At 44.5% G+C, this 26,374-nt stretch overlaps 1 protein-coding gene across 4 annotated transcripts in view; it reads right to left on the bottom strand.

Moving 5' to 3' along the window:
• The window catches only part of ABLIM2 (actin binding LIM protein family member 2), a 235,584-nt gene that overhangs the window by 185,307 nt on the left and 23,903 nt on the right, over positions 1-26,374 (bottom strand). For all 4 annotated transcript variants that reach the window (XM_025195245.1, XM_025195240.1, XM_025195251.1 and 1 more), the window contains one exon: positions 4,908-5,091. In XM_025195245.1, the coding sequence (XP_025051030.1) occupies positions 4,908-5,091 (184 nt within the window). The remainder of the gene's footprint in view (positions 1-4,907; positions 5,092-26,374) is intronic.

Below are 26,374 nucleotides of genomic sequence, written 5' to 3'. Positions count from 1 at the left end.
AGGCTCTGGCTCTCAGCAACACTGCTCAGCACACTAAAAATAGAAATCACAGAATCATAGAAAATTAGGATTTGAAAAATTGAAATACAATCAGCTCTCCTGGACTTCTTTCCCCCTCAGAGTGGCCTCTCAGGGGATCCTGCCCATCAATTCTCTGAGCAAGTCCAAGTCTACTTTTCTGAAGTCCAGGGTCCTTACTCTGCTGCTCTCCATCCTTCCTTCATTCCCTCAGGATCCTGAACTCAATCATCTCATGGTCGCTGCTGCCCAAGTTGTCATCCACTATCATCCCCACCAGTTTCTCCCTGTCTGGAAGCAGCAGGTCAAATCTGTGAGCAGCAGGTCAAGTTAGGCAATAGCTAGTTATGCTTCTTGTTCACAGGAACCCTATGCAGTGAAGAGAAAGAATTAGGCTCTGCCAAAGGGCAATCGAGAGTGACTGTGTGCTGAGCAGTGAGTACCTAGAGCAGTGATTGTCAACCATGGTGCTGCGGCACTGTGGGGTGTTGTGAGAGCCCGTTAAGGGTGCCACACCACCTTGCTCCTATGTGAGGTGGTAAACCCTCTGCTTCTGCATGCAGTGGCCTGAGCCTACCCCACCTACTTTGGAGGCACCTGCATTTTTTTCTTTGATGAATTTCATGGCACTTGAGAATCAATGAGCTTGAATATAAATTCAGAAAAGATATAGAGGGGTGCTTTGAAGCTAAGAAAGTTGAGAACCACTGATCTAGCTGGCACCATGTAAGAGCTGCAGGGGCTTCTGCTGCCTTCCACCCCTTCCTTTGCCCCCATGCAACCCCCATACTAGCTACTCCCACACACCCAGCAGCCTGCTCTGCTGCAGGTAGGTGGATGCACAGATATCCGCACTTTGCAGCCTGGCTCATTCTCTCCACTCCTCCAACACTCCCAAGGGCAGTGGGAAGGCCCACAGGAGTTGTTCCTAGCATATGTCTCAGTGGCAGTGGCTGCCCTTGCCCCCTCAGGTACAGAGGGTGGAAGGGGGAAGGGGCAGTGGAAAGAACAGGGCATGGCAGCCCCTGCAGCTCTTACGTGGCAGCTCCTACCAGCTAGATCAGTGGTTCTCAACTTTCTTAGCCTCAAAGCACCCCTCTATATCTTTTTTGAATTTACATTCAAGCTCATTTGATTCTCAAATGCTGTGAAATTCATCAGTGTCACGGAGGGTGCCTTGAGGCTAAGAAAGCTGAGAAACACTGGTCAATAGGAAACACAGGGTACGTTGGAACTTCAGGCCTTCAGAGATGTCTCTAGCCTCAGAGGTACCAGAGTGTCCTACAAAGAAGTATTCCTAAAGTATACTGACTGCATTGACTTTAAGATGTCATGCAGTACCTATGGCCACTTTCACTTAAAACCAGAGACAAAGGAAGTGCTATCACTTTTTGCAAAATGACCAAGCAGTAAGAGCAGTAAGAGCACTCAGAGGAAGTAAAGAACCAAGATTTTAGGCCTTCACCATGATTGGATGTCAAACCTTCATCTCTAATCTTCCAGGACAATGCCCTTGCCACACAACTACAGACTCTAGTTCCTTCTCTCTAGATTACTTATGCACTTTACATTAAAACAAAATGAGAAATAATCCAGCCACAGGGACCAATACCCAGAGCTTGCCTCCAGTCCAAAGGAATGCCCTCACCACTGGGTGACAGGGTCAGGATCCCTCTCGCTTGCTTTCCTAATGGCCCCCTAAATCGCACATGCTTGGCTGACCATTGAGACAAATGGATAGTGCTCCCAGATTTTGTGGTTTAACCACTAGATTATCTGCAACAGTTATCTCTTTCCTGAATGTGCAGGTACAGCGTCTATGAGTACTGTGCTCTGAACTGAGCTCAATGCTGTTGGTGCTTCTCCAGGGACTTAAGCAGTTTAGGCTCTTCCCTAAACTCTTCTTAAGTTGGTATGGAAGGCAGCAGCGAGAACTGAGCATTTAAGTGCTCAAACTGGATCATTTCTGAGAACACTCAGAAGATTAAGGCATCTAGAGATATATCAGCCTAAAACAGAGGTAACTTAGTGAATTTAGGTGTCTAAGTGATGTAGGGGCCACTAAAGTGGGATTGATCTGAAGCTTTGTTTTGTGACTTAGGGACGTAGATTCAGCAAAAGTCTCACTTATTCATCTGAGTGGTTTGGATCTTGCCCTTAACAATTAATCCTAAAAAACCTCTTGGATGGGTACAGAAAACCCTCTGTTAGTATTGGCATCAAAAGTCTCGTTACACTACAGACAATGGGAGCTTTCCCTGGATTTTAAGAGAAGCAGAATCAGGCCTAATGTAAATCAGACTAATACTTGAGTTCTTGCCAGTTCATACCTTTCCAAAATCAGATGTCTAAAGAGAGCTGGCATTCAATTCCAGATTTTCAGAAGGCTTCTCCCACAGCAGGGGAAGTGATCAGCTGTCCAGTGTGCTATGACTTACATCTAGAATTAATAGCAGGCCCAAAATGTAGACACAAACTGCACCCTGATTCCAGGGAAGAGGACACTAAACTCCTACCCCCCAAATCAGCAGGTTGAGTTACTGAAAGCAATTTTATTGTGTTTTCTTTTAAACCCAAACCCTTTGATATAGGCATCAGTTTATTGCCTACCCCATCATACTGTTTCTAAACTCCAGGACACTAAGGGTGACTTGGCTAAGTTAGCGGTATTTGGATAAGAACTGTTTCTATAGGGAGCATGAAGTATGCCTGGCTTGAAAAGCTGGGGTCAGCTTGACGGGAGCTGTGAAAATTTATAACATTAGAGGGCCTGTCCCAGTGTTTCTTGTGTAACAGGATAGCATGATTCTTTTGCTGATCTGCACCGTAAGCTCTGCCATTGGAAACTAACAGAGACACACTAATTGATTCACTCTTGAAACATGCGTTCAGGCATTGAGCCTGATGGAGATAGCATGGATATGTCTGCATGGCACATGGGCTGCAATCCTGAGGCATGCCATGCTAGCTCTGCACATTGTAGCTTCCATAGCACTGCAGTGTCATTTCTCAGCAGCAACAGCTTCTTAACTTTCTTGCAGCAAGAGCTCATTGGTCCCACACAGCACTGCACTAAAACATGGACACTATTTCCAATTTGGGAATTAGTACATGCAGAGCTAGCATGGCACTGTCCTGTAACTTATAATTATTCCCTCTCTGTTTTTGTGTCTGTCTATACAGCTTTTCCAAAACTCTTGAGAGCAAGCCCCCACCCAACCACTCCTGCTTCACACACCAAACCCAGAAATTAGGCAGTGAAGTTGCCCAGGGGGCACCCTCTGTTGCTACTCTTGAGCATACAGGAAACAGCTTGAAAACTTGTGGGAACCCCCAAAGGGGCTTCTGTGTTTTGGTACATGCAAAGTGGGAGCTGGTAGATAGGACCACGCTTCCTGGTGGTGCTCTCAGAGTGTTGTGGAAGTAGAAAAGGAGTACTTTGAATGTGTTCCTAGGGAGAAAGAAGAAAGCATGGTTGTATCTTTATTCTGCAATTTCAGATAGCAGCAGCAGAGGGGAGGTGGGGACTTAGGAGAATTCTTCCCTGTAAATTGTGTTGAATCCAAGCATTTGGTGTTACAGATGAAAAACTGGGCAAAAAGATTGTAGATTTAATTTGAATAAAGTCCTATCATTGGGAACTGCATTTTAAAAAGCAATTTAGCCTCAATACATCTGCATTTAATCTCTGTAGCAGATTGTCCTTAAGAGCTTCCTTGTGCTGTAATTTTAGCTCACATTGTTAGGAAACAAGAAGTTAAATAGTTTAATCACTGTAGTTTTTCCTGACCTTTCATGGAACTGTTTCAAACTGAACTGTAGACTGCACCAGCCTGCCAAGTGCTAAATTTGAGAACATCCTAATAAAAAAATTAGGTTTAATTTATAAAACCTAATGAAGGAATTGAAGATTTAATTGTACCTTGTAGAAACCCCCCCAGTATTAAAGAGTTTCTCTTTTTTTTCCCTTAGTTGAAGAAGAAACTCTGGGTCTAGAAAATATTGATACCATGAAGAAAGGGCACCAGAATCTTGCCACATGGTAGTGTGTTTATAGATTAAATCTTTATGCATGGTGAGACTGAGAAGGCTCTGGTCAGCTGAGTGTCATCCTTCAAATGGCCAATTATAAATTCAATATTTAGCAATCTAAAATGGGAAACACCACTTTTTTCTCTTTACATCTTTTTGATCTTTATTCTTTGTCAACAGACTTGACTCCAAAAAAGAACATATCTTGGGTTACAATGGAAAAAACAACTGATAATGTAGGATTCAATAAAGCATTTTATAAAAATGGCTTCCTTTTAAACACTGTATTATAGAATTATAGAAAATCAGTTTGAAAGGGATGTTAAAACATCATCTGGGCCACGTATCTGTGTAGGTACTTGGCAGTTCCAGCCCATGGCGAATTCCCTGCTGCCACAGACAGACGGCTATAGTGACTGCAGCACAGGCACACGTTCTCTTCCAGGTCAGTCTGTTCAAAACTCAGCTAATGGCATTTGCAAAGGCCAGTTGTCAAGGGCAGTCTAGTAAACACTAAAAAAGTAAAGCAGCATCAGTATGCGAGGAGAAGAGCTCCAACCACAATGGAAACTTCAGATCCTTCACATTTCAGTGGATCGGGCAAAGTTGGGCACAAAGTTCACAAAATATTTTTGAAAGTTTCACTGCTGGTCATGAGATAATACATACAGATAGCAATGAATGTACTGTATAGGTCTTATAAATTGTGGCACGATAGTAAAACTAACTGCATGAGAGGGACACTTCCTCAATAGCCTGTTGAGATTGTTTTATCTCTCAGCTTCACCAAGGATGCATGGCTTTTGTCTTGAAAAAGAATATACAAATTATATACACTTTTCAGTTAGCGAACATACCTGCAAACAGCGCACACAAAACAGTCTGGGTGGTAGGTTTTCCCCAGGGCTGAAACCACTTCCCCCTCAATGAATTCATCACAGCTGAAGCACCGTGTGCCATAGAGTCTTTGATAGTCCAAAGTACAGATATAGTCTCCCTGTCTCACAAAAAATCCTCCTTGAGCCAGGTCACATCCACAAGCTACATGGAGAGAAAAGACAGAGAGATTCAGAAGCCTCAAAAACAAGCTGCACATGAAAGAAAATCAACCTTCATACATGATCAGAGTATATATGTATGCTACAGAAGCATCATATTTTGAGGGTTTCTATTCACAGAATACCTACAAGATTGCTATCCCTATTGGTCATCATCATACATACTGTCCATGTCAACAGGCTTATTTTATTCTATATAAAACATTAACCACACTCTGAGAGGCCTGACTGTTGAAAGCTGTGCTCCCAGGACACATACTGTGTTGGGAGGCCACTCACCTACATTTACGACGATAAACGAATGTATAAGGGATGCAAAGCCTTATGATCCAAAGTATTACACAACCAGTAATTTATGACAGGCTGTTACCAAGGCTCTTTTGCAAGTCCACCCCCAAGGTCTCTCTAAGTACTGGAAGGATAAAACCCCACCAGTACTGGAAGGATAAAACCAGGTCATGTTACCAGAAAAAAGAGAAAGGACAGAGCCAAGAGCCTGTGAGAGATTTTAGCAACAGAAGATTATCTACATCCAAATGGATCTGCATGTTCAAAGGGGCCTAAAATGTTAATGCTCAGACTGGATCTTTATAATATTAAGACTGTTATACTTTTTCAAAGTTACAACAACATACCTGTCAACTGCTCTGACTTCATTTCTGAAACTGAGGTAGTATTTGCAGTAACACTGTTCTGGCTCAAGTTCCCTCATTAAGGAATAACAAGACATTTCTGAGTCTCCAGAGGGTCATCCTAGTCCTATTATGGGGGCACTTAACATACCCAGAGGTGGCAATGGAATTGCTCCTACACGTCAGTTATGTAACTCAGAGTTGGGTGCAAGCTGTATTTCCGTTGCCCACTGGGTAGAAAATAATTCTGTCTCTACTTTCTGAGAATCATCAGGGAGAGGAGATGGACTCTTTGTAATGCTTTGCTGATCACCTTCCTGCGATTTTGTTTTTTGACTGAGTACCTCCTCTAGCTCACAATTATTTTTGGCTGCACAAATGGCTATGGAGAAAATCCACAAGAGTTAGTGCTGTTTCAGACAGAAATAATGCCCCACCACATTCTCTCATGGAAATCAGCAATCTCATTACTCAGAGCCCCAGATCTCAGGGTCTCTGAAGGAGGAGATGCCACAGGATTTCAATGAGGAAACATGGAGAAGCCACGGACGTACGGTTTCTTTCTCCTATGTTCCCCAGGACACACTTGATCTCATCCTCTGGCACTTGTAGAAGTGAAGAAAAGCATAACTGAACTATATATCATTTGTCACTATTCTGGTTTGTTGTGCTATTTAAACTGAGCAATAAGCAAACACAAATCAATACGTATCTGCTGCTAATGCGGATGAAAAGACAAAATGTAGTCAAAAGCATCCATAACAAGATGTTTCACAGGACTGGTACTTTTATATGCTGTTAAAAAAATCAGGTGAAATCTTGGTCCTATTGAAGACAGATTGGATTTAACCCCAGAAATAGTTCCCTTTTTCCAGGCCCACCATGGCAATAGGGCTAGAACTCTTTTGTTTTTACTATCCATATCCAGGGGGAAATGTGTGCCCGTGTCTCCCCCTTTCTTTGGATTCTTAGAAGAAATCACAGTCAAATTACTTCTTCCCCTTCCCCTCACCTTTTATTAGAGACAGATAAACAAGACGTGTTGGACAGACTTCAAAACAGAAACTCTGCTTGGATTCAGCTTAGTCTTATCAAGCTTCTCTTAACGTTGTGTTCATTTCAGTTTCCCTGATCGCTGAAAGCAGCCGAGTTCAATAACGTGGAACACGATTTGGTCAATAAAACACGTCTTGTTTTGAGCTGTGCATATGCTCGCAGCAGAATATGTGTATGCATGAATAGCAAAATGAAGGTTAAGATTTATTTTCCAAATAAGCTGTTCTAATATCTATCATTTTAAATTGTGAATTTTAATATATTGACTTGAAAAGGCCATCATGAAATGTACAGTCCTAGGGAGAAGGGCAAATGAACAGTGGTAAGTATAACAGACAAGTAGGATGACCAAATAGTGAAACATGAGAACTAACCAGGCACAGTTCCATAATCAGATTAAAGGCAAATTAGCAATATACAACTACACAAATGATTTGGAGTCACCAGGGCAAATAGTTTTAACCCTACACAAGGCAACTTCAAGATGATGGATTTCCTAGAAAAAGGACAGATCCAATTGCTCTGGATTTCAGTAAAGCATCTGATATGGCTCCACATGGAAGTACAGTGAAACTGAAGAGGATGGGGATTAGTACAATTGTTAACACAGGTCTGAATCTGGCTAAAGGGGAGATGATGACAACACACTTGCATTGAAAGGAGAAGTGCTAGGGAAGAGGATCAAGGTTCAGTATCAGGAAAGACTGCATTTAATATTTTTATTAATGGCTTTGGCACAAGCAGCAGGAGCATGCTAATAAAATTTGTTGGTGTACCAGGTTGGGAGGCATTGTGAAGGCAGAAAAGGATAAGAGAGTCACACTGGAAGAGCTAGATGACTGTGAAAACTAAAGGGCTACGAGGATGACTAGGGGTATGGACAACCTGTCTTATTAAAGCAGGAGATAAGGGCTCAGCTTGTTTAGACTAGTAAACACACACCAAAATGAGTTAGGTTTGCTCTGGATCAGGGCTGTCCAACTTTCAACCTATAGGCCATATACAGATTGTGAAGGGTTAAATTGTAGCACCAACAACAACCAGACTCTGCAGGCTCTGGGTCCCTCTCCCTTCCTTCAGCTGTTGTTTCCTGCCCTTGACTTAGGGGTCATGGGCAACTGGTGCCGTCTTAGTGTGGGTGGGGTGGGGGGATGTGCCTCCCCAGTGACCAGTCAGCGACCAGTAGGGGGGGTCCCCTGCAGCCAATCTTGCTGACTGGGGGGAGGAGGGGGATCCCCCCACAGCAAAACTTACTGACTGGTGAGCGGGCGCGCTGCTCCCAAAAGTGGCCAGAGCCTACGTGCCCGTCACCTGAGCAGGGAGTGTGGCCTGACAGGGGATGCACCAGTGCTCTCAGGGGGTGCACGCGCAGCCCCATGCACACCTTACATATTACCACTGTTAGGGGTGAAGCACTGTGGAAATGCAGGGAACCAAGGGTAAGCCTCAGGCCCATGGGGCAGCAGGGGTGAAGAGGCAGGCAGGACCACAGGAGCATGGTGTAGCAGTGTGGTACCCATGTGGGTGTGCAGTTTAGTGGTGGGGGGGGTCATGGGCATGTTGCACGCGCAGCCCCATGCACACCTTACATATTACCACTGTTAGGGGTGAAGCACTGTGGAAATGCAGGGAACCAAGGGTAAGCCTCAGGCCCATGGGGCAGCAGGGGTGAAGAGGCAGGCAGGACCACAGGAGCATGGTGTAGCAGTGTGGTACCCATGTGGGTGTGCAGTTTAGTGGTGGGGAGGGTCATGGGCATGCAATGAAGCAGTGCTGATGGGCAGTTGTAGGCATATGCTGTGGGTGGTTGCAGGCAAGTGGTGCAGTGGTGTTGGGGGATGGGAATCCATAGGATGTGCAGCCAGGGGGCAAAGGGAGGGTGTCATGTCTTGCTTTGCTGTAGCATGTAGGATGTGTAGCCATTAACTCCTTGGAAGATGGACATTGGATAAGCATACTGGGGGTGGAGTACAAAGATAAATACCAGAGAGGGAGGAGAGCAAGGTACACTTAAGACAATGTTGGCACATAAGCAATGGGTGTAAACTGGCCAGGAATACATTTAGGCTGGAATTTAGAAGATAGCTTCTAACTATCAGAAGAGAGGTATTCTAGAAGAGCAGGCAAGAAACCTACCTAATGTTAAGATGGATCTGAATCCATTTATGAAACAGACTACATTTTGTCATATCCTGATGTAGCAGGGGACTGGAATCCATGAATAAAGCCCCCTTTGTGATACTGGTAGTTTGCCTTCCTAACAAAAAACCCCACAATATTTAGTAGAGGCTACTATCTAGTAGAGATACTGGCTTCTTAATGAAAGTGACAATACTGAGGCAGAGAGATAAAGGTAAAGATATCAGCTAAGCTCTCAGGAAAAAAAAAAAGGTGTACGATTTAAAAAATTGCTTTTGGATTATTTCAAAGAATACAATATAATCCATAAAGTGTCATTTTAAAATCCACCTCTGTATTTTTCTTTTAATACACAACAATTTAAAATAAAGTTATTCTGTTTTATTAAGGTAAGGACATTGTCATTTTTTTCCCATAAATGCAATATTTATTAAACATGAAAATAATAAAAGAACCCAGAACTAATTTATAAAAGTATAAATTTTTATACAACTGCTCTATGAGTGTATGAAATCCCAATCCCTTCAGTAACGTAACTACTGTTTAAAGAAATTTTCTTTTTCCATTGGCCATGTTAGTGTATATGTAATATTATAGAAGTGGATTGTCTGCTGAGATATATATGCTTAATAGGCCTGTGCAAAGCGGCTAGTATTTCATAGATTTCATAGACATCAGGGCTGGAAGGGACCTCGGAAGATCATCGAGTCCAGCCCCCCACCCAAAGGGCAGGAAGTCAGCTGGGGTCATAGGATCCCAGCAAGATAAGCATCCAGTTTCATCTTGAAGGTGTTCAATGAAGGCACTTGAACCACCTCCGGTGGCAGGCTGTTCCAGACCTTGGGGGCTCGGACAGTAAAGAAGTTCTTCCTTATGTCCAGCCTGAAACGACCTTGAAGTAGTTTGTGACCATTCGACCTCGTCATCCCTTGGGGCGCTCTGGTGAACAAACGTTCCCCCAGATGCTGGTGGTCACCCCTGATAAACTTGTAGGTGGCCATCAGATCACCCCTGAGCCTGCGCTTTTTCAGGCTAAAGAGCCCCAGGGCTCTCAGCCTGTCATCGTAGGGTCTGCTTCCCTGACCTCTGATCATGCGCGTGGCTCTTCTCTGGACTCTCTCAAGCTTCTCCACATCCTTTTTAAATTGTGGAGCCCAAAACTGGACACAGTACTCCAGCTGCGGCCTCACTAAGGCTGAATACAGGGGGAGAATGACGTCCCGGGATTTGCTTGAGAAGCATCTATGAAATAAAATGAAATAAAATAACTGTATAGCTTCTCTTTAACAAAGAACTATTTCAAAATTGAGTGGCGTAACTATACCCCAATTGCTCTTGAAAAAAATACATCCAGTTCTGAAGACTTCAAAGCAAGTCACAAGACAATCTGTATGTACTTTCAGGCATTATTCAATCCAGGAATTTTAAATGATTTTTTTTTAAACAGAATATGCCATTCAGAAAATGTCATCACTACATTCTTCGAGGTCCTACTTGATATTTTTAATTTAAATTATTAATAGATTAATAGTAAATATAGGGTGCAAGTATTTAAAAATTTTAACAAATGTCATCAAGAAGAAAATTCACTAAAATTTAATTAAAAAAAAGTCAATTAAAAAAGGCCAAAGTATTTATTCTACCACTTTGCTTTTAGTCAATAGCAACAGAATCGCAAGTCTACTCACTGGAAGTTTTATACTGTAATGATTAAAAACTGATGGGAGTGGCAAATTATGACAGATCAGTGTTAAAAAGGAATTTGGATCTCATGGCTCAGAACCTGCACCATGTTTTCTTTCCTATATAAAGCCAGAAGGGACTTCCCTTGCATTTGTAGCATACATTGGCAATTATGCTGTCCTTTTTGACTGAAAGGACAGTACAGAGCTAAAAAAAAGAAATGAGGACTTCCTAGAAAAGCCAATCAGGAAGAGAGGAACTAGCCACTTAAAAACCAGAGAAAGGAGGGAAGGCAGTTCATAAATATCAATGACAAAAGGATGAGGCAACAAACGCCTAAAGGCAAGCAAGACTGTAACCCCTGAAAGCCGGGGAGAGCGGCAGGGGATGGGGGATTGTGGCAGAGCCTTCCCACGCAGCGTGGGGCAGTGGGGGCAGTGGGGATCACTCCCTCCACCTGGCAGGAACTGGAAAGTGCAGGGCAATTTTTGTTGTTGATGTTGTTAAAAGCCGGGACGCTGGGGCCAGGTGGGGCAGCCAGACAGAGCTGGGAGAGTGGGCGGGGGTTGGGGGAGCACTCAGAGGGGCTGGGGGGGAACCTGGCAGGGGTCCCCCCATGGTCCCCTCCCCACTCCTTAACCTCTCCCCACCCCCTACTTACTGCCATAGAGCCTGGGTCCAGCTTCCTGCAGTGGTGAGCAGGGACTGCCCGAATCTCCGAAGATCTCCGAATCTTTTCCAAATCAATTCAGAGACCTTCGATTCAATTCAGATCTTTTTATTGGTCTCCCAATTTGATTCAGATTTGGAGATTTGGCCACCGAATGGTCTACATGTTTGTCACTCAACTGTGATTAGATCAGCTCTTTAGCTCATTAAGACAATCATGTCTCCTCTTGTACATCAATGACTGGTGATTCAATTTAGAGCATGAAAAATATATTTTTGAAAGAGAACCAAATATGATTTAATATGTCTGTTATAATATTGGTTGCTTTCATGCCATCACTTCTATGATAACAACTTTCAAAGACTTGAGGAAAATTGAGTTTTAAATGTGTCACATAGAGGTAAACTATTTTTTTCTCCACGGTAAATTGTAATGAATATGGATATTTTCCATGAAATGTTAGGTTTATTGAAAAACAAGTTGTCAAAAATGTTTTGAGGAAAATTTTCAAGTATCTGAACATCATGCACTTCTTTTATAGCTGTGAACTTGACAGGACTGTTATTAAGGTCCATCAACAAGTATTGATTTTCAGTGTCTTAGCATCTAAATTGTTTAATGTGATTTGTTCTAAATCTTGATATCACTTAAGCTTTCCTGAACTTGGTTCTTGCACATGGTTACCAGCAATTCCAGGGTACATGCCAGGCTTCAGTACGGAAAACAACACTCTTACAGAAGAGGTGTGATTGATCGAGAAAGCCGAGCAGAATGGGCACGCACACTCTTCCATCAATACTTTACTGTATTTTCTTGCATACAACATTCACCTTCTCCCCACCCACCAAGACTGCAGCGCATGCATTAAGAGAGGAAGCTGATTTTCTGACCAAGACAGAAATACCCTGCTTTGACTCCTGCTCCAAAATACAGCAACAGCAACATTACTATTTATGCTGAAGAATGCAGCTACTATTGAGCCTGCACTTTAAGGCTACATGTTATGGGTTCATACACAGTTAGCATATACCACTATTTTAAAACTTTTGCACAAAGACACTTGTATTATTCTAGACACAAATTTATTATTGACTGCAGGCAAGCAGCTGGTATGCCTGCTCTCTTTTTCACATGTATTTGTTATAATAAAGTGGTCTGCTGGAATGGAGGTGGTGCAGGATGGAGTATTGGCTACTAACATTTTAATAAAGCTGCAAGATTTCAGTCACATGGACTTCCTGACTCCTTACAAACTGCACAATCACATAAGGCCTGGCACCACAGAAAAGTGAAACTACTTAGTGTAATAGTACTTGAATAAAAAAAATGAAACCACATTACTGGCCACATTACAGCTTTATATTAATCGTTCCTTCATACTGCAAGGATGGATATGGACACACAATGCACCCATTATTTTCCTTGCTCCCCTAGATCCTGCTACAATGGCATGTCTACATGAGATGGTGACTGTGCAATAGCCTGATACTACCACACAGTAGTGTTGTGTGGCAAAAACCATGATGTGACATTACTGTGTAGTAGTATTAGGGTACTGCACAGTAGCATTACAAGAAAGCAACAAGGGTGATGTTCTGGTGGGGGGCTGCTATAGAGCGCCAGACCAGAAGGAAGTGGTGGATGAGGCTTTCTTCAAACAGCAAGCAGAAATTTCTTGATCACAGGTCCTGGTTCTCATGGAGGACTTCAATCACTTTGACATCTGCTGGGAGGGCAATACAGTGGTGCACAGACAATTCAGGAAGTTTTTAGAGAGTACTAGGGACAACTTTCTGGTGCAAGTGCTGGAGCTGCCAACGAGGGCTCAAGCTCTTCTCGACCTGCTGCCCATAAAGAAGGAAGAATTGGTGGGGAATGTAGTAGTGGGTGGCAACTTGGGCAGCAGTGACTATGAGATGATAGAGTTCAGGATCTTGAGGAAAGGAAGGATGGAAAGCAGCAGAGTAAGGACCCTGGGCTTCAGAAAAGCAGACTTTGACTCGCTCAGGAAACTCATGGGCAGGATCCCCTGAGAAGCCAGACTTAGGGGGAGAGGAGTTCAGTAGAGCTGGCTGTACTTTAAAGAAGCCTTAGTGAGAGTGCAGGAACAAACCATCCCTATGCACAGGAAGAATAGCAAGTATGGCAGAAGAGCAGCTTTGCTTAGCAGGGAACTCTTGTACCTTGATTTTAGCAAGGCTTTTAATGCGGTCTCCCACAACATTCTCACAGGCAAGCTATGAATGAACTGTAAAGTGGACAGAAACCTGGCTGAAGCATCGGGCTCAGAGGGTACTAATCAATGGCTTAATGTCTAGTTGGCAGCCGGTATCAAGTGGAGTGTCCCAGGGATTGGTTCTGGGGCTGGTTTTGTTTAATGTTTTCATCAATGACCTGGATGATGGCATAGAGTGCATCCTCAGCAAGTCTGCAGATGACATCAAGCTGGGGGAGTAGTAGATATGCTGGAGGGTAGGGCTAGGATTCTGAGTGATCTAGGCAAATTGGAGGATTGGGTCAAAAGGAATCTCATGAGGTTCAACAAGGACAAGTGCAAAGTCATGCAGAGAGGGTGGAACAATCCCATGTACCAGTACAGGCTGGGGGCTGACTGGCTGGGCAGCAGTTTTGCGGAAAAGGCCCTGGGGGTTACAGTGGACAATAAGCTGAATATGAGCCAGTGGTGTGCCCTTGTTGCCAAGAAGGCTAATGGCATACTGGGCTGCATTGGTAGGTGCTGCCAGCACTTGACTTCTGAGGAAACTGGGCTTATTTAGTTTAGAGAAGAGGAGACTGAGAAGGGACTTAATAGCACCCTTCAACCAACTGAAGGGGGTGGGGTTGAAAGAGGATGGAGCTAGGACTGTTCTCAGTGGTGGCAGATGACAGAACAAGGAGCAACAGTCTCAAGCAAGGGAAGTTAAGGTTAGATATTAGGAAGAATTTTCTCACTAGGAGGGTAGTAAAATTCTGGAATAGGCTACCCAAAGAGGTGGTGGAAGCTCCATCTTTGGGGGTTTTCAAAACCCAGCTAGACAAAGCTTTGGCTGGGATGATCTACTTGGGGATGGTCCTGCTTTGAGCAGGGGGTTGGGCTAGCTGACCTCCTGAGGTCCTTTCCAACTCTAACTTTCTATGATTCTATGAAAAGGTTTTTGCCAGTGCTACAGTGTGGTAACTTGGGTTACTATGCATTTATCTAGTACATGCTTATACAAGTACTAAATAAATGTGCAGTAACCACAGTGCAGTAATGTCTCGTATAGACATGGCCAGTGAGGATGAGTGGACTTTCTGCCTGCATACCTGAAAGCCATCAGCATTCCACATTTGCTCCCTCTGCAAATAGATACCTCAAGCCTCACGGATGTTGTACAAGGTGCAGGAGGCCGTAGCAATGTTGACGGTATTGGTCATACAGGCTTCCAAACAGCTTTATAGGTGACCAGCATGCACCTGATTGTTCTGCAACTGCCAAGTTTCAAATTTAACTTTCTATTGCCTAACCCGCTGACATCAAGGTATGGTTTCAGGAACCATGGCAGAAACGTATGGGCAAGGTCTCCTGAAGTAACAGAGGGCACAGAGATCCTGTCCATAATGTAATTACAATGGAATAAGGCCCCTGCTTGTTTCAACCAGTTACAAGATTCTCAGGACCTTGAATTCTTACAAATCCATTCCTGCTATTTCCCACATTTGTGTTAATTAATCTGCCTCTGTGGTCAACTGAGGATTGTAGAATAATGAGCAGTATTCTTTTCAGCTGAAATTCTTGCTCCTTCTGATGGACAAACTAGAAGCACTTGTTTGCCATCATCTGGGGCAGCCATATTTCTGTTGTGTTGCTTATGCCTCCCTCCCCAGGTAAAAGTCACCTGGCAAACCTGGACAATTACAAGCCTGATTTGAGCTGCCAACACTAAACTCATTTATAATTGGTCTGTAGTAGTCTGAGTTAGCCAGCTTCTGGAGGTCAGCCTTGTTGTGTGCTAGTATAGCCTTTCTTAAAGGAATGTTTTGGTGCTAGAGCTCTTGGCACTGCTCGTGAAAAACTCTTTAGTCATGCAGAAATTCTAGGACAATTTAGCAGCCCAAGTTTGCATGACTCTATATATAATCTCACCAGACACTGCTAATTAACTTGCACAAGAAGCAGGTGGCTACAAATGAGGCATCACGTGACCCTTGCAGCACTCACTTTGCCTGTCAATTGTGTGATGAATGATTTCATCTCTGAGCCTTGTCAGATTCTGTTTAACTTCTGCTCCTGAAATGGCACTCAAAGTCTCAACAAATGTCTTCTTTGATGCATAAGCAATTCACCTGGAAGCAGGCATGGCTCATTCATTCACAGCCATGTTGCAAGGAGCAGAAGTGAGCAGTGCTCAGGGTCAGCGATGCCTCAATTGGTTATGCTGGTGGGCAAAGAAAAAAACCAAACCCAAACCCAACAAACAAAAAGCCCACTTCCAAATAGAGATCCAAAGACAGACAAACTGTCTCGCACTGTACTAGTAATCATTTCATCAAGTGTCTGAAGTGCCAAGAGGATGTATTCAGCACCACTAAGGACACAGGTATTATGTACAGTACAACGATATGGACTCTATATTTGGTGGGCCAAAATAACACAAAATGCTTCTGTATAAGAGCAAGTACATGGGTACAATCTCCAGTGTAGACACATCCTTAGAAGTGGAGAACAATATTGTGAAATCCACCAATACTGTAAAACTCATGTCGTAATTAAAAAAGATAGACTTCAGGGTTCCCTGTGCACAGCTCTATGGGATTCAACATGTATTTTAATACTGAGGATTTCCCTCAGCATAAGGTGGCTCACGGATAGGACAATGGCCCTAAAAAAATGGATTTTTCTGCTGCATGCTGGCAGAGGGAGATGTAGTCATAGCACTGTAGCACTGTAAACCTCTGGCTCACTGAGGTTTCTGCAACAGACCGAAGAAAACTGGAAAACTTAGGGTATGTAGAGACATTACACTTAGATCAATCTAACTAGAGTTAGATTGACTGAGGTGCTGAACTGTACACAAGTTTGGGAGGTTAGATCAGGTAAAAACAGCTGCCCAATCCAACTTAGTTCACCCTTGTGCAGATCTTACACTTAGAGTTAGGTTGATCTAGGTGCCAAAGTGTACAGGCATTTGGGAAGGTTAGATCAGGAAAAAAATGGCTTCCCCAATCTAACTTGAGTTCACCAGGTAGATTGGGCTAACCTGTGCAAGATCTAACCCAAATGTGTGTACCAGCACAACTCCAGATGGACAGCCTCCCCACCCTTCATGCCCTAAGACTTGCCAGCTTGCTTACCTACCCCCAGACCTGCAAAACCCCCCACCACTGACTGATTTAGATTGTGGTCCTAGCATGACACCCTGCACCACCAAACGTGATATATGATCCACGATTATGCGGCTTAAAGTGAGCCATGTGATTACAGATTCTGGGAATACGTGTACATGATCACAGTGGAGTCTCAGGACTGGGAAAGCCCAGCTGTTCACCCCAGCCATGGGACTACACTTTTCTTTCCCTCCCCCTCCACCCTGACAGGACTATCTTTAGCCCTTTGACCCCTCCACCCTTGGACAGATAACCCCCCATGGACACACCAACCACCCCCACGGACCTACCAGTTCCTTAATCTTGCAAACTCCCCTCCCTATGAACCTGCTGGCCCCCAATCTCACCACCTCCCTCCCAAAGATCTGCTAGTCCCGCTGATCCTGCCAACCCTGATCCTGCCACCAATCTTCCGGATCCCACCAATGCCCCACAGACCTGCTAGTCCCGCCCCCCAGGGACCCCACCAACCCCTCCAATCCCACCCACCCCTCTCGCTGCCCCAATTTATTTAAAGTGGACTTCCAGCACCAGTGAACGTCTGTACAGCTGGCACCTGAACTAAAATCACACCACTTAAAGTAAATGGTGTGACTGCAGATTAGAACATTGGAAAGTCTGTACGTGGCCTTAGTCTCTGTTCCAGACTCATTAATCTGTTTTAATTTGAAAGCAATCAATTTGGCTATTTTTAATTACCAGGAAGCTAAAAAGATTAAAAGAATAAAGTGCTTTGTTTTCAGTCACCTAATTTTATAGTTCTTAAATCTAATAATAGCTTTGGCCTTTAAAATGAAATACTGCCATCTGTTACCAAGCTAATTAAAATACTTGCTTTTTAGAAAACATTTACAAAATATTTCATGGTATGAAATTTTCATGAAGGTGTTGTGTGCCTTATTACAGCACAGTCAAAGACTGGTGAATTAAAGGCTTGCTCTAATGAGACATGGATATAATAGGTGATCTACTCTATCATGTTAATGATTCATAGAAAACCAAAGTGAATAACAGAACTTGGTGGTGTTGCCTTTTTGCCAAGCAGTTCTCTCAAAGCCTCTTTTCTTTACTCCGTCATGCATCTGCAGTCCCAAACTTACTTGCAAAGTGCTCCAGTATGCATTTTACCTGCATTGTTGTCAAGTATAAGAGGAGGCATTTGATGTAGTTACAGGGTCTCCAAACAGAGGGAATTTCCCACCGGTTACCTCTGGCAATGCAAAGTGATCTTAGTAGATCAGAAAATCCAACTCTCAAGAATGGAACTTGAATGATTCAACTGAATTACAGTCATAGGCAGGGGGAGAATATATTATTTGAGCAGGTTGAATGTGCATGTGCTTCCATGAGCGTACACACACACACACACACACGCGCGCGCGCGCACCCCGCCAACCAGCAGGTAAGGAAGGGGTGCAGGGGGGGGGGACAGATCAAGTCCCCCACAGTGAGTGACGGAGTGGGGGAGAGGCAGGGGAAGGGATGAATGGGGCCCTGGGACCAGGGCATGTGGTAGAGCCTGGGTGACTCTTTCAGGGTCATGGGGGGGCTCTTGCTGCTGTGTGCACCCCGGGGGAGGCATTGTGGGCACATGACCCCTGGATTTGTGTGTGGGGCAGAGGTGCCCTGCTGCTGCATACTGGGCGCTGCACCCCACTGCCGCTGCCTGGCAAGTGGCGCGATGCCACCAGGTGGACAGGGGGTGTGGTTCAGAGTGCACGTGGCAGGCACATGGTTGTACACTGTGCCACTCCTGGGGCAGCAGCAGCAGGGTGCAGAGCCTAGTGTGCAGTGGAAGCCCACTTCTGCCCCACACACAAATTTGGGGGTCACGTGCCCACCATGCCTCTGCCAGAGTGCACGCAGCGATGGGAGTCCGCCATGCCCCTGGACAAGCCACCCAGGCTACAACAGTCCCACCATCCACCCCAGCCCTGGGGCCCCATTTACCCCTGTCCCTTCCCCACTCCCTCAGTCACTGTGGCGGCCTCGATCTGTCCACCCATGCCCCTATCCCTTCACAGACCTACCAGCTGTGGTGGGCAGTGCTCTGCCTGCCACCCTGCTGCTGCAGGCTGCAGCTGCGTGTCTGTCTGCATGCATCCCTCCCCTCTCACTGCAGTCGTCCGAAGCCCACACCCAGGCTGCTTTGCAGCCCTCTGCATTGCCACCGCTGCCCCGTATTTGGGGGGGGCTAAGCCCTGTTAGCCCTAGCCTTCTGCTGCTTATGGTTACACTATTTAATGTCAATGAGATGGCACATGTCTAATTAAAGGCAGAATTGGGGTTGTTTGCAGTTAAAGCCTACCTTAGTTTCATAGCATCGTTAATGTTTTCTGGGTTTCCACTCAATTTTTAACATTAGTTGGTGAATATTGAGTGGGATTTTCAAAATACACTTGGCTTGGACATAATTCAAATTCAGTGGAATTTTACCACTGATTCCAAAGGGTGAAAAGTTAGGCTAAAAGTGTAGGGGTTTTTTAAAATGTCACTCATTGGGCTTTCTGCATATTTAATTTACTATCTTGAAGGCTTAAAGCCAGGGGTGTCTGACCTGAGGTATGAATACTACAAGTGTCATATTCAGCTGCAAGCAGTTTGGGATGCAACAGATGCAGGGTAGGGAGCAGGTAGAATACTTGCAGATCAGACAGGGAGGAGATAGATCAGAATGATGAATCCAGCATGGGGAAGAGAGCAAAGCAATGGACCAGGCAAGAGATGGGGAGTGGAGCAGCACTAGGGAAGTGGTGGGGCTCACCATGGGCACAGACGGAAATGACAATTTTTGCCCCATCTGGCCACAGAAAGCAGTCTATAGACCAAACACAAGTGCACATTTGCAGACCACTTCAAAAATGGTCAATTAGGTGGAAATAGGAAGGTCTCATTGCATGAGGGGTCAGATGAAGATGTTTCAAAACAGAGCATCTTCTGTAACTTCTGCCTGTGCTGCCTGCTAGCCTTGAGCTGTTTTCAGAATGGAAGGGAGGAAAGGGAACAGAGGGAGTTTGGTTTGGGGTTTTTCAGCCTCTGCTGGAGGGTGGAGCAGTTGTATTAGAGCTCCTCTGAGGTGGGAGGGGGCTTCATTTCACCCACTCCACCTTGCAGCACTGGTTGAGGAACCCTAAAGCTCCCCCTCCTCCCTTTTCCCCTTCCCATTGTGAAAGAGGGGCAGGCTGGGAGAGAGGAGGGGCCATTACTAGAGGAAACCACCTTCAGGCTCACAGCCAGCAGCTAGATTCCCATCCCCCTGGAATCAACAGTGAACTTCTGTTTGGTCCAGGGGCTCATGGTAACTCACAACACTTTCTGCAAAGTGTTCTCAGTTACAGCTGGGAGCTGCACTTCTGTCTGCGCCCCTTGTGGCATGCCTGCCAAAAAGGTTGCCCCCACTGAATTAGATCTAAGGCCATAAATAGTCAGCAGAAGCTGAGAGTTAGACCATGAAAGGCCAAAGGAGAGATATAGTTAAATGCTTCTCATTCCATGAAGAGAAAAGCAAAATAAATCAGTAAGAAAGCAAACCAAGTATCCCAAGCATAAAGCTAAGAGTGAGTGTCTACAGTCTTTTTATGCTTTTGGGGAAAATATATATATATAATGAAATTAATACCATTACAAAATGCCCTTCCAAAACAAGAAGCTTTAACCCTTAAACTGAAGTTAATCCACTTGGGGACTTAAAAAAATAAACATTTGCATTCCTCTAATGAATAGATAGCTTTCAGAGAAAGATTCCTTTTCTAAACTATTTGGACCATCTATAATTATACACACCACCTCATCACACTTTATTTATATCACATAAATTCACTAAGCATTTATTTTTAAAAATTAAATCCAGGAAACTCTTGGGTGAAATGCATGCCCTTTAACAACCATTAGCTAGCATAGCAATATGACTATTGATATTTCATTAGAACATCTAAGGAGATGCAGAATGTTTTTTATACCCAGCAGTCAGGACTAATTAGACAATAGGATAAATTAAAAAAATATTTCATGACAGGGAAGGTTGTCCTATGAATATTTTATCATCAAATAAACAATCCTCACTGCTTAATATATGAAAACATTACTTGTGGTCTCTCATTTATGAGCTATTTATATAGCACACTTCAGATTGGGACCTTTTATAAGTTATATCTACACTAACATAGATCTGCTAGGTAATTTTATCTGAAGTTTTGCAAAACATGTCAGATGAGAAATCTGTGGAACTGAGCAGAAAATCTGAATATTCCAACAATGTCAACTCAATACTGAAAGCGTGTCAAACTCAAACAGCAACATTTGTCCTTCCTTTTTCAAATAAACCGAGCTCTAAAACCAAACTTAGACTTCCCATTTTCAAAAATTGCTATGGCAAAAGAACCACAAGAAATGAAAATAAGTGCAAAATGAGCCCTTTACTTGTCTGAAAATGAAGACGCACATACATAGCCAATGGAAGGGAGAACATGTTACTAAGGAAATATATAAAAGGACAAAACCTGGAAAGCAAAGGCAAAAAGTCTGTTACAACTGTCAAGAGGAATTAAAGAGAACAAGAATAGATTCTACAATATGTCAGATAAAAAGAAAAGATCAAGGAGAATGTGGGCGCAGGCAACAGGAATTATGAAATATTTTGCCTCTCAGCTCTGGAACTCTCTCAACATTGAGGCTTATCCTGGACATCTTCCAGAAGCACTGTGAGACCTTCCTATCTGGGCAGGCACTTATCAGGCAAGCTAAGTTGGAAAGTTGTTTGGGGAGGGGGAGGGATGCAGGGTTTGCTTTATAATTTATTTTAATATTCTATTGATTTTATGAGTTATTTTCTTTCTGCTGATTTCTCATTTACTTGTTTTGTAAATTTTTTTTGCTGTCTTCTGCATGCTATTTAACTGGTTAACTGTGCAATTACCTTGAGACCAGGTGCAAAGTAGTTCTCACACAATAAAAAATGCCAACCAGCTATCAAGTTAGACCTTGAAAACGTGTACTAACTTTATAGCTGGCTGCTATCAAGCTTTAATTTGCACATGTAGCAGGGTCTCCCTGTAGCTGAGAACCCTGTTAACTGACAGAGTGCTCCTAGCCACAGGGGTGCACCATGCCCAGCTGGGGCTGGAAGTCCTGCAACTGAGGGGACTCTCAGGCCCAGCAGCTGCCATCTTTGGCTTCCAGCAGCACCCCACAGTTGCCAAGACTCAGAGTCCCGCAACTGCAGATGCTGGGTCCCCACAGAGTGCCTCCCAGTGCTGGGATCCAGCTGGGTCTTGGCAGCTATGGGGCATGGCAACAACTGGGACCCTCTCCATGGGGCTGGGAGATCACAGCAGCAGTGATCTCCAAGCCCCAGAGGTTTCATGCACCCCTAAGCCTGGGAGATTATGAGAGCAGTGATCTCTCCCAGCAGTGCGGAGTTCACATACCCCTGAGGCTGGGAAATCACAGCAGCTGCATCTCCTGGCTATGGGGGTGTGTGGGGTGCCTCCACGGCTGGGAGCCCCTCAGCTGAGGGGGCTCTTGGCTGCAGGAGCTTGCTTCTTGCCATTGCAGGGGAAGCATGGCATGGCAGGAGACATAATTGTAGGGATCATGTATTAAATCCCGTTGCACCTTTACATGGATGGGTGGTTGTGGTGGGGGGGTAATAAATAAATAAATATTAACAAAAGATGCAAAAGATGAGAAGCTGTTCAATACCTTCACAAGAAAATGACTAGCAACATTAATGCAGGCAAAGATTGGTGCTTAAGACCATTATAAATAAAGAATACAGAGATTTTTTTAACATATTGGAATGAATTTAAGTTAAAGCTCAGTAGAATTCACCCCCAGCTGTGAACACACAGCAATAACTGGCAATAATGGAGGGCAGGTGGGTCCCAGATGACTGAAAAGGTTTCTAACTGTGAGAACAGTGGGACGATGGAACATGGTGTCATGAGAAAGCTGTCAATCCTTGAAGGTTTTCAGGAAGGTATCTGGGACTCTTTGGGATGGTTTATGAATAGCAAATCCTACCTCTGTGCAGGGGACAAGGTTTTGAACCCCTTTTTAAGTCTATAAGGCTAGGGCCAGACACTCAAAAAGCCTGAGCCTGAATTGATTCAGTCTTTGTAGGTTAGTCTAACCTACAGAGAGTAAACTGGTTTTCAAGTGGATAGATATTCGGCACATGCCTGCAGTGGCTCAAGCCAGAAGCCCGAGGGTGCTAGAGCAGCCCTCCTTCCACAGGGAAGCTGAGCTGAGCAGGGGCGGAGGAAGAGGCCAGGCCCCAGCAGGCCCATCCCTGAGGCTCCCTGACCATTGGGAGCCATCCGGGCACACGGGGCTGCCCGGCCCCAGAGGGGAACTCTGCTGGGAGTGGAGGGAGCCCTGTCCACTGCTTCCCTGCTGTGTCTGGAGCTGCAGGCATGGCATAGTGCCACGACAGAGGCAGCCAGCACTGCACTGGGGGCAAGGAGTGCACCCCCGTGTAGCCTGCCTGGCCGCTTCTATTCCTGGGACTCTGGGCCGTGCCTGCAGCTCCGCACTCACAGAGGGGAAGCCCCGTGCTGGACTCTGCGGGGAAGCAGGAGGCAGGGCTCCCTCCACTCCCAGCAGAGTAGGGGAACTGCACAGCAGGGACCAGGGGAAGCAGCTGGATCCAGTGTGGGGCTTCCCTCACTGCAGGCTCAGGCTCAAGTATAAGGAAGGTTCCACTCTCTCCCGCACATCGCTGGCTGGGGCTGCACCTGTGCCAGGCGCGAGTGCCCTGACCTCCCCACCTGCTGCTGCTGCCAGGCAGTGGTGGCTGCATACCATGGGGGGACTGTGTTGGGTTGCCTACAACCCCTGCCCTGCCTCACTCCCCACACACCCACACCCTGCCCAGCCAAGCTCTGCGCTTCTGCTGCCCCTCTGGAGGGGGAAGAGCTCCCACCAGCATGGATCCTCCCCCCTGCTGCTCTGGGGGCAGGTAGCATTTATGCATGTGCTAACTTTACAGTAATTGTTAAAATCTATTGGGGTCCACATTGAAGTCAATATCCAGCCATCATCAACAGGGATATGCATCCTTAAAGAAAAAGTATGACAGAGAAGGTGGAGATGGAAAACAAGCATGGGAAAGCAGAGGAATAAAAAAGAAAGGGAAAAGAAATTGAACATTTAGCCTCATACATATTAAAATAGTTAAAATCTAAAACATATGTTAGAACTGCAACATAGGAACTAGGGCTGTGTGAAATTTCACCGGCTGTTTTGATTTGACACTGTTTAGATTCATTTTGAGCTTGAAACAGTGAAATCGAATCGAAACAAAGGGCTTCAAAACAGCCTCAAAACAAAACAGCCTCAAAACATCCCCGATCTAGCACTGGGGAGGGGAACTCAGCCCAACTGGGCTGAGTTCCCATCCCCAGCCCAATCTAGTGAAACATTGAAACAGCGTTGACGAAGCAAAACAGAACAGCTGTTTCAAATCAAAATGAAATTCAAAACAAAACACTGTTCTATGAAAATCTCGAAATTCAAGGTGAAACAGAACAGTGCCGTTTCTCACAGCCCTAATAGGAACTAACCACTGAATTACAGAAGTTTTTTGCTGGTGTGACTCCAAAGAAATGCACCTTAAAAGCAGGTATGACAGAAACTGAAACCAGGTCCAAGGCCACTAAGTCCCATGAGCCTGGGAATACTGTCCCCATTGCTTCTTTCTTTTTGGTAAAATGAACTGATGTATTCTACGCCTGAGGTAGTGATAGACACGCTACTGGTATCGTATGTTGACAGAAGCAGTAACATGGTGGGCACTGAGAATGAAATGGGATGAACCACCCCTGCTTTACAAAATTTGTTAGGACTCATCTTACCAGTATATTTCCCGTAAATGCCTTCCCCCCACTGCAACCTGAGCCCCCTTGGCTGTGTTCAAATGCAAATCCCTCAGATTACACATAGTAGCTTGTAACATGCTTATTTATATCCCAGCAGATGTGTTTGATCTAGTAAACACACCACTCCTTGTTACCAAGTTACAGATACCTTGTTGTTTTTATCTACTCTAGTAAATACTCTGCTTCAGCCCTGTCCATTCTCTCAGCTGCATCCATTTCAGTTGAAATTATTATTCTTGATTCTCCTTTTCTTTAAGATATATACTGCTCTGGTCTTGTAAGGCCCCTCAATGTGGGTGCTGGAGCATACCCCGAGGGCTCTCTGTCATTATCAGCACAGTATAAAAGAACATTAATTGAAATTAGAAGAAAGCACTTTGATGTATGGCGCTACACTGATTTATACCAATTGAGAATCTGATATACTACGCTTAGTTAAATCCATTTATAGCATTTAATGCTGAAGAAGAACTCCATCCCCCGCCCCCGCCCCCCACTCAACTTTACATGCATATCCTGAACATTAACTATTGCATACTGGAAGAACATTTTTTTACAGTACTATAGCAATCCAAGGGGTTTTGATTAAGGGTTAAGTAGAATGACCTAAAGAATAGATACATGGTAAAGCTGATGTTGTCCATTAAGTCTGTTTTTTCACACTGGAGTTTCAGATTGCAACCTTAGTGAGGTATATGTCAGTAACTACACTAAAGACAGTCCACTTAATATTTGTTTAAATGTATAGTAGAATTTTGTAGAAAAGCAAAGGTTTTCCAATTTATTTATTAGGGAAACTGCAGAACTTAACACAAGGCTACATGTGGACCATTTCTTTAAAATGTACTCTGGACATTTTCATTCTACAGCCAGCTAGTGTTGGCTTAGAAATAGCATTTAAAGGCTTATTTTTGGGGAATTGGCTTATAGGTATAGACATATGTATTTATAAGATGTCAAGATGGGTAGCAGAGGTTAACTGATTTCTAAGAAGCTTGAGTCTCACACACAAAGTTTCTTATGGCCCTGGAGGTGGACAGGCTGTCCAACACAACAAGGCCAACAATGCTGGGAACCGAGGAAGTATGTACCATACTGCCCATAACACGAGATAAAGTGACACCAGCTACTAGGCCCCAGAGCAGACGGGGGTGGGGAACAGATTAGGAGATGACTCGGAAGGCTATGTGGACATGTGACCACAGGGAGACAGCCAGCCAGAGATGGCCACGGATGAAGAGTCATTAGGAGTCATCAAGAGAGAAGGAGAATACTAAAGCAGAGACTTGAGAGTAACAAAGCATCCCTCCTTCTCTTCCCTTCCATCCCTCTCTGTTGTTTCTCAACCCTTCCTTTGTCCTGTTCCTCCCCATCTTTTCTCCTCCTCCCCGAGAGGGGACCCATCCCTGTCCCCTGGGAAGGGTCCCCAAGGCCACCATGGGGGGCATATGACCAGCCCGTCTCATACACCCCACTGGAAGCGATATATAGAATTGCTTGATTGTTTGTATTGCTTCTTTTCTGTTATCACTGTGTATCAATACATTTGCCTATTATCAAATGGAGAGGTTGTGGTCAGTCTGAGAGTGTCCCCACCCCCCAGAACAAGGTCTCCGGGTCATAAATCCAGAGCCAACAGCTAGAAGTCACTGTTTAAAACACAGTGGCTTGTCTATGGGCTTCCAATACATTAGGCTTTGATATACTCCTTAATTATTTCTTAACTATCATGATTTATGCATTTTAATGTTATGCTGTAACTGACAGAATGACATCTTTCCACAAAAACAGAAAGACTCATCAATAACTTGAGCTGTAATAAAGACAACGTTTAATGTTGTG

Source organism: Alligator sinensis, unplaced genomic scaffold (genome assembly GCF_000455745.1).
Source record: "Alligator sinensis unplaced genomic scaffold, ASM45574v1 scaffold421_1, whole genome shotgun sequence".
Taxonomy (NCBI): Eukaryota; Metazoa; Chordata; order Crocodylia; family Alligatoridae; genus Alligator; species Alligator sinensis.
Note: the sequence above shows the minus strand (reverse complement) of the source record. Positions and strands in the feature narration are given on the sequence as shown.